We start from the raw sequence: 6,982 nt of genomic DNA on the forward strand, positions 1-6,982 counted from the left end.
TTTGGGTTGTTGTCCAAAGAGAATTGGGCAGTCATAGCCCAGCCACCCCCAGGCGGACACAGCACTCTTTATACACGTCAAATCCCCAGGTTTTCCCTGGGAAAGACACACAGAGAGGAGGCCAAGGACGGCTGTTTATGCCTCACATGGGTTAGTCAACAACCCTGGGAGAAGGCAGGCTTCAGGCCCGGTGAGTCACCCCACTTGGGCTGTTCCCACCCTGTCGGCTCAGGCGGTTCCCTAAAGCTGGGCCTGCCCCCTGGTGGCTGGGCTCTGTCCCTGCAGGGCTGGCCGCCTGGGTGGGCGGGGCTGGTTGGCGGCCTCCCGTGTGCTGCTGCAGGGCCCAAGCAGGGTGTGGGCTAGGCAGGCAGGGCCTTCCCAGAGCAGGCTTGTTAAACCCCTCCTGAGTGAGGCGGCCCTGGAGGGGCCCAGCCAGAGGAGGTCGGGACCAGCTGCCAGGCCCAGTCACGCTGCTGGACGGTTGTTGGCCAGCAGCGGGGGGCAGGCCACCACCAGCCATCACGCCCACCCCAGGAGATTTCATGCTCTGCACACCTCCTCCAGCCTGTCAGGGCCTCCCAGGTTGGCTCGCTCCCATCTCCTGGCGCCTGAGGTTTGGCAGTGGGCCACTGCTCACCCTGAACCCAGAGTTAACATTAGGGGAGGTTGTCAGTCCGGGGCCTGAGGAGGGAGAGGGTAGAATTACATTTTTGCAGCAGCGGCTCTGCTGGAGCACCTGTTCTGCCCCGGCTGGACTATGCCCGAGGAGGAGTTCGTGGCTGGTTGGGTCTCTGGTGAGACATTTTTCTTCCTTCTGTCACACCAACCACAATGGTGGGTCATTTCCTGGGGAAGGTGTGTGACACAGGAGTCCTAGTGGCCCTGGCGTGCCAGAGCCTGCTGTCCCAGACAGTCTCCCAGGAGACGCCTGAGAGGGGAGGGAGGGGGGCGCAGGTGGGAGGGTGCTGCTGACCTGGCCCTAGGCCACCTGCCCGCCACCTGCCACCTGCCGAGCCAAGGTGAGTGCTCTCCCAGACACACCCCCGGCGCCTGCACCTCAAACCCCACTCTCCAGGTTCGCCATGTGGGGCGCAGAAAGGATGTTCATCCTTGACCTTGGCGGCTGTCGAGCACTCCCCTTTGGGCCCTGCCCTACCTGGCAACGGGCTGCCCATCCTGGCCCTGACACCTGTTGTCCTATGTACTCAGCCCAGCTTCTGGGTGACAGTCTTCTTAGGAGAAAGAGACATTTGCAGCCTGCCTCGTGGATGTGACGTCACCCAAAGCTCCAGGAGTGGCATCTGGAATGGAGGGCAAGACCGGGAAAGGGTCACTGAGGGGGGCGGGACTCTCCTGCCCCGGGGCCAGCAACACTCCCGCAGGGCTCCCAGCTCTGCACTGCTGCCTGCCGGGATGAGCGCTGGGAGGGTCGGCCCTGGTGTGGCTCAAGGCCCCCGCACTGGAGGGCAGCTGTGAGTTGTAGGAAGTGAGTAAAGCTGGCAGGGGGCAGGAGCACCGGAGCTGTGTGCCAGGGCCCCCAGGGAAGCCAGCTCCCCGTGCGCATGGCTGGCTCCTCCCTTCTGCACGTGTGTCCTCCAGGCAGGACTAGGACTTTCTGTCCTTGTTCCCTGTCCCCACGCGTTCCTAGGAGTACCTGGTCTGAGCGAGGATGTAAGGGGCCAACTGGAGTTTCTCTGGAATCTCGAAGGAAGGCCCTGCCCGCCTTCCTCCTGCCTGAAGCCTTCCCTCCCCTCAGCACAGCCTTGCCTCCTGGGCCTGGTGGGAGGGGCCTCACTCATGGCACCTTCTCCCCACAGGAGCTCTGGGCTTAGTCCTGGGACACCCCTTTGACACTCTAAAGGTGAGTCTCGGGGAGGCACCATGGAATGAAAGATGTTGCCTGAACCACACATCAGGGTGCCCTCAGAGCAGGGCCCAGCGGGCACAGAGGCTCTTTCCTGTCTCCCTGGCCCAGCTGCATTCTGCTCCGAGGGGCAGTGGGATGTGCCGGGCTGCAGCCATGCCTGGCCTGCCCGCCTGCTCTGTCCTCCCCATCTAGGTGCGGCTACAGACCCAGACCTCCTACCGGGGCATCGTTGACTGTGTGGTCAGGACTTAACCGCCATGAGTCAGTAGGTGGCCTGCTTCTTTGGGGCTTTGGGGCAGGGAGCATCTGGATCGCTGGTACCACCTTCCTTCCCTCCTATCAGGGCTCTGCCCCTGGAAGGGAGAAGCCTCATGTCTGAGGCCACTGGGGGTGGGGTGGTAGCTTAGTGTCTCAAGGGTGGAGATGAGGCTGTTCCCAGCATTAGCCTGCCTCCACCTCCCTGCAGCCTGCTTGCAAGTGGTTTCTAGCCAGAGGAGGCCCTGCCAGGGCTGGAAAGGGCAAAGGGTAGGTCCCCAAAGCCTCCATCCACTCTAGCATCACCATGCATCTCTGCAGCTTCTGGGCTTCTTCAAGGGAATGAGCTTCCCCATTGTGAGCAGAGCTGTGGTCAACTCCATTGTGTTTGGGGTCTACAGCAACACCCTGCTGGCGCTAACAGCAACCTCCCACCAGGAGCGGCGGGCCCAGCCGCCCAGCTGCATGCATGTCTTCATAGCAGGCTGCACAGGGGGCTTCCTGCAGGTGAGAGGGAGGTGTGGGGGCACACACACACAGGTGCATGCGCACACACACCGGTGCAAGCACGCGCACATACACGCACATACACACGCAGGGTTGGTCGGTTCCCTCCTTTCCTTTCAGCTCCCTCTGCACCCACAGTGCAGACCCCAGGCTTTCCCGAGGGGAACACAAGTTGCTGTGGGGAAATGATCAGCTCCTGGCTGCACCCTGTAACCCAGCCTGGCTGAGCTGTGCCCTTCCAGGCTGCGAGATCGGTGGGGAGGGTCATGGGGAACAGAGCGGGCAAAAGGCAGAGAGAGCCAGGGGAGGGGCAGGGAAATGGTGGCAAGAGGACACCATGGGGAAGCATGATGCCCCACCCCGAGGCTGACAGGCTTGCCCACCTCCAGAGGGGTCTGCCAGCCTCAGAGCTGCGGAAAGACCTCCCTGCAAGGTAACCTTTACCCTGGAGAACTGACAGCCCCCCCAGAGTTCCCAGGCCAGCCCTTGGGATCCCGGCACTTCCCCAGCGCCCCCCCACTCAGCACCCTCCTGCAGGATCTGGGTCATCTCCATCTGGGAGCCTCAGCCAGGCCCCAGTCCGCAGACCTCCCTAGAGAGGTCTAGGGTATTAATCATTAAGTAACTCTGGTCATTTGGTTGTCTTTCCAGGGGTGTGGTGGAGGCAAGTGGGGCCTCCAGGCACCAGGAGGAACCCCAACTGAATGGGGGGCCTGAGCATAGAGGCAGAGGGTCATGTGCCTGGCCTCACCCCACAGCCCACCCTGGCACCTTAGGTCACACTCTGTTTTGCTCCTGTCCTGATGCTCCCAGCGTACTTCATGGGGCAGAGAGCAAGGGCAGAGGACAGAGTCAGGGGGCTCACTCAAGTGAATTGATGACTCATGAGACCCCAAAAGGTCCTGGCATTTCCTCTGCCCCTTCTTGTGTGGGGCACATGCCTACATATTTCCCAAGCCCTGAGACACACACCCCACAAAAACAAGGAAAACAACTGAGACCCCAGGCCAAATGGCCTGATTTAGGACCAGCCAGGACCAGCTCCTAGGTCACCCTCCCCTCCAGCTCCTTGGAAAGCAGACCAGAGAGCAGAGCTGGGGACTGTAGGGTCAGTGATGGGGTCGCTAGGGACCAGCTGGAGCCTGGGTTTGCCCTCAAGTGCATGGCTTCAGGTTAACAGGGTCTTGGAGCAGAAAACGTGTTTAGGTGGGAAGAGGCAGGAAGTGACTGATGATCAGCACAGGGCAGGGAGTGACAACCTCTGAAGGGCACTGGATTTGCTTTTGGCTCAGCTGGGGCTGAGTGTCAAACATCGCAGCAGCACCTGATGTCCCCAGTGCCCTAGCCCACCCCTGTCTGCCACCCTACCTTTGTCCCAGCCATTTCCTCACCTCACTTCAGCTCCTGGAGAAGCGCTCAGCTTGGCACTGCCCACAGGCTCCGGAGGGTGACATCAGGGCCCCATGTCACAGGGAGCCCAGCCCACTGCCCTTCCTGCAGGGGGGAAGTAAGCAAATTTGGCCTGCCACTCTTTAGATCACTGCCAGCACCAGCTGCCAGCCTCCTCTGCCGTCGGCCATCTCCAGGGCTGAGGTGCTGAGCCCCTGTACCTTCCGTGAAAGAGAGAAACAAACCCAAATGTCCTGCTAACTGCACCTGGGCCTCTGCTCACCTAAACTTTAACAGCTGATTTTGACCTGGTGGCACCCCAGACCCGCACACCTTAGCTCCCCCCAGCCCCCAGCTCACCCACCCAGTGCCAATACCACCCCAAACCAATACCTGTGCCTCAGCCAGGTGACATGAGCTCTAGGACCTGTAAGCTCCACCCTGTCACCCACCTTTGGTTGGAACACCGGTGCTTGGGGGTTTGTGAGAGGCAGGGAGGGCTTGCTCCCCTCAGGGACCTCTGAGAGGTGTCGCTGCCGACAGGTGCTCCTCCCTGGCTTTGGGAGCTAGGAACCCTGCCCGATCCTGGAAAGCAACCCAGGCTTGTCCCGCCGTGTGCCTGCCAGCCCAGGCGCCCCCTGCCCTCCTCTTGTTCAAACAAGCCTGTTCCTGCCCAAAGCCCCACCCAGGGCCTTCACGCTTCCTTCCCGACAGGCCTACTGCTTGGCCCCTTTTGACCTCATCAAAGTCCAGCTACAAAACGGACGGAGCCACGGGTGCAATCGGGGAGCCCCCCACCCCGGTACCGGGGACGGGTGCACTGTGCAACCTCCATCTTCCAGGAGGAGGGACCCCGGGGGCTGTTCGGGGAGCCTGGGCCCTGACGCTGAGGGACACCCTCACCCTGGGGATCTATTTTGTCATCTATGAATGGTTCTGTCGCCAACCCACCCTAGATGGCCAGAACCCCAGTAAGTGAAGGGGCTTGAGAGGGTAGGCCACAGAGGGTGGGGGAGGGGGGCCGCCCCCTGGAGGCTGGGCAGGGAGACTGGGGATGGGACGGGATGCTCTGTTCCTCAGCCTGACCCACCGGGCTTCCTCTGCCCCAGGCTCAGGTACAGTGCTGGTGGCAGGGGGCTTTGCCGGCATCGCCTCCTGGGCAGTGGCCACCCCCTTGGACGTGATCAAGTCCCGGATGCAGATGGCCAGGCTGAAGCAGAGGGAGTACCGGGGGGTGCTGGACTTCGTGGTAAGCAGCGCCCGGCAGGAAAGACTGGGGGTCTTCTTCCGGGGGCTCACCATCAACAGTGCCCGCGCCTTTCCCGTCAACGCCGTCACCTTCCTCAGCTACGAATACCTCCTGCGTTCCTGCGGGTGAGCCTGGCCAGGCAATGCCCGCAGCTCCCCAGCGGCGGCCCTGCCCAGTGACCCAGATGGGAGGCCAGGGCGGAAACGCCCCTTGCGGTTCGGGTGTGAGGCTCAGCCCTGCTCTGGATCACCGCGTGGCCTCACAGGCGCAGCCGGGGCTGGGGTGCCGGAGGCCAGGGCCCTGGACTCGCCCAGACCCGGGCTGCTCTCAGCCTCCCAGTAACACGTGCCTCATTCCTGTGCTGCCCAAGCCCGAGGTAAACTGGCTAGCCCATGAGCTGTGACCTTCTGGCCCCGGCCAGTGATGTCACCCCTCAAAGAGCTCTCAGGGCCTGCACTCTGCTACTGGGTGCTAGCCACCCCCTGGATTCCAGCGACTGCGTCCTCATCTGCCTTGCACCTCGCCTCCTTTCAAGCGACCCCCCACCAAACGACTTGAGTGGATTTTGTGCCTCAGAATCCTTCGGCGGCTCCCAAAACCTTACGGACAAAACCAAACTCCCCCACCTACCGGGCTCTCTCTGCACAGGAACCTTCCTGTCCCTCAGCTTCGGCAGCCCGGCCCTGCCTGAGAACAAGCTGTGTTCTCACTGTCCTGGGCCCGGAAGCCTTGTCCCCACCGGGGAAAGCGAGCAGTGCCTGCAGCGACCCCGTCATCCCTCTGGCTGAGGCCACTCGCAGTCGCAGGCTGAGCACTGTCTCCTGGAGTCCTTCCTCCGCTTGTCTCCGGCCCCAGGCAGACTCTGGGGAGGCCAGTCCCACCTGCACGCCATGATCATAGCCTCACCTGTGCTGGGTCGTAGTTGCTGATTCGCTTCTCAGCTTCCCCCTTACACTGGGAGGTCCTTGAGGTCAGGTCCTACTTTGGATTATTTCTCAGCATGGAGCCCCATGCGATGCTCAAGGCGCCCGGGGAAATGCTCGCTAGATGAAGCGCTGATTGCCAATCCAACTTCTCTCCCTCACTCCAACCCGCACACCTGCTTCCTTGGCTCTTGCCCCCTCCACTGAGAGGTGTGGCTGCCTGGGCCCCTCTTGGGTGCCAGAAATGGGGGTGCCACCTCACGCACTCCCATCCGCATCCCGTGGCACTTGTTTACCCATCTCAATTGCTAAGTGGGAATAAAAACTAGCTAAGTGGTGTCATTTAACTGCAATAAAGCTGAGCAGTTTGTACCTACTATTGTCCTGACCTGGCCTGAGATTGACCTGGACCCACCTCCTAGTGTTTGGAACACCAGGAATTCCTGCTATTACTGGGGATCCCTACAAACGGCCACAAGATACTCATCAGTTTCCAGAGGACACAGCCTCAGCTCAGGGACAGTATGGAACTAGTCCCAGGTCACATGACTGGTGTGTCACATCACTTGCCTGGGCGCATTCGAGCCTCCAACCCCAGTGCCCAGTTGTTCTGCTACCCTGCTCTACCTGGGGCCTGGGACAGTCTCCCATGGGTCACCTAAGTTCAGATTTCAGGGCCAGAGCCGACAGCACCAGCCCCTGGGTGTGCTCCTCGGAGCTCTTGTTCACTCTTATTCCTTGGATTGCATGCCAGAGACTGCAGGTGGCACCCACATCATCCCACTTCCTCCA

At 61.3% G+C, this 6,982-nt stretch overlaps 1 protein-coding gene and 1 long non-coding RNA gene across 2 annotated transcripts; one reads left to right on the plus strand and one right to left on the minus strand.

The window, feature by feature from the left end:
* Nucleotides 1-208: 208 nt before the first annotated feature.
* SLC25A45 (solute carrier family 25 member 45) lies at nt 209-6,567 on the plus strand. Its single transcript, XM_017669280.3, is given in 9 exon segments — nt 209-794; nt 1,818-1,861; nt 2,060-2,116; nt 2,118-2,132; nt 2,444-2,629; nt 4,733-4,778; nt 4,781-4,882; nt 4,885-4,989; nt 5,128-6,567. Coding segments are annotated over 9 exon segments (861 nt in total). The 5' UTR covers nt 209-757; the 3' UTR covers nt 5,397-6,567.
* On the minus strand, nt 803-5,377 carry LOC140844599 (uncharacterized). Its single transcript, XR_012123152.1, has 4 exons — nt 5,247-5,377; nt 4,021-4,123; nt 2,121-2,220; nt 803-1,301 (listed from the first exon to the last, which is right to left on the minus strand). It is a non-coding gene; the product is annotated as an uncharacterized lncRNA (long non-coding RNA).
* Nucleotides 6,568-6,982: the final 415 nt, after the last annotated feature.

Source organism: Manis javanica, chromosome 11 (assembly GCF_040802235.1).
Source record: "Manis javanica isolate MJ-LG chromosome 11, MJ_LKY, whole genome shotgun sequence".
Taxonomy (NCBI): Eukaryota; Metazoa; Chordata; class Mammalia; order Pholidota; family Manidae; genus Manis; species Manis javanica.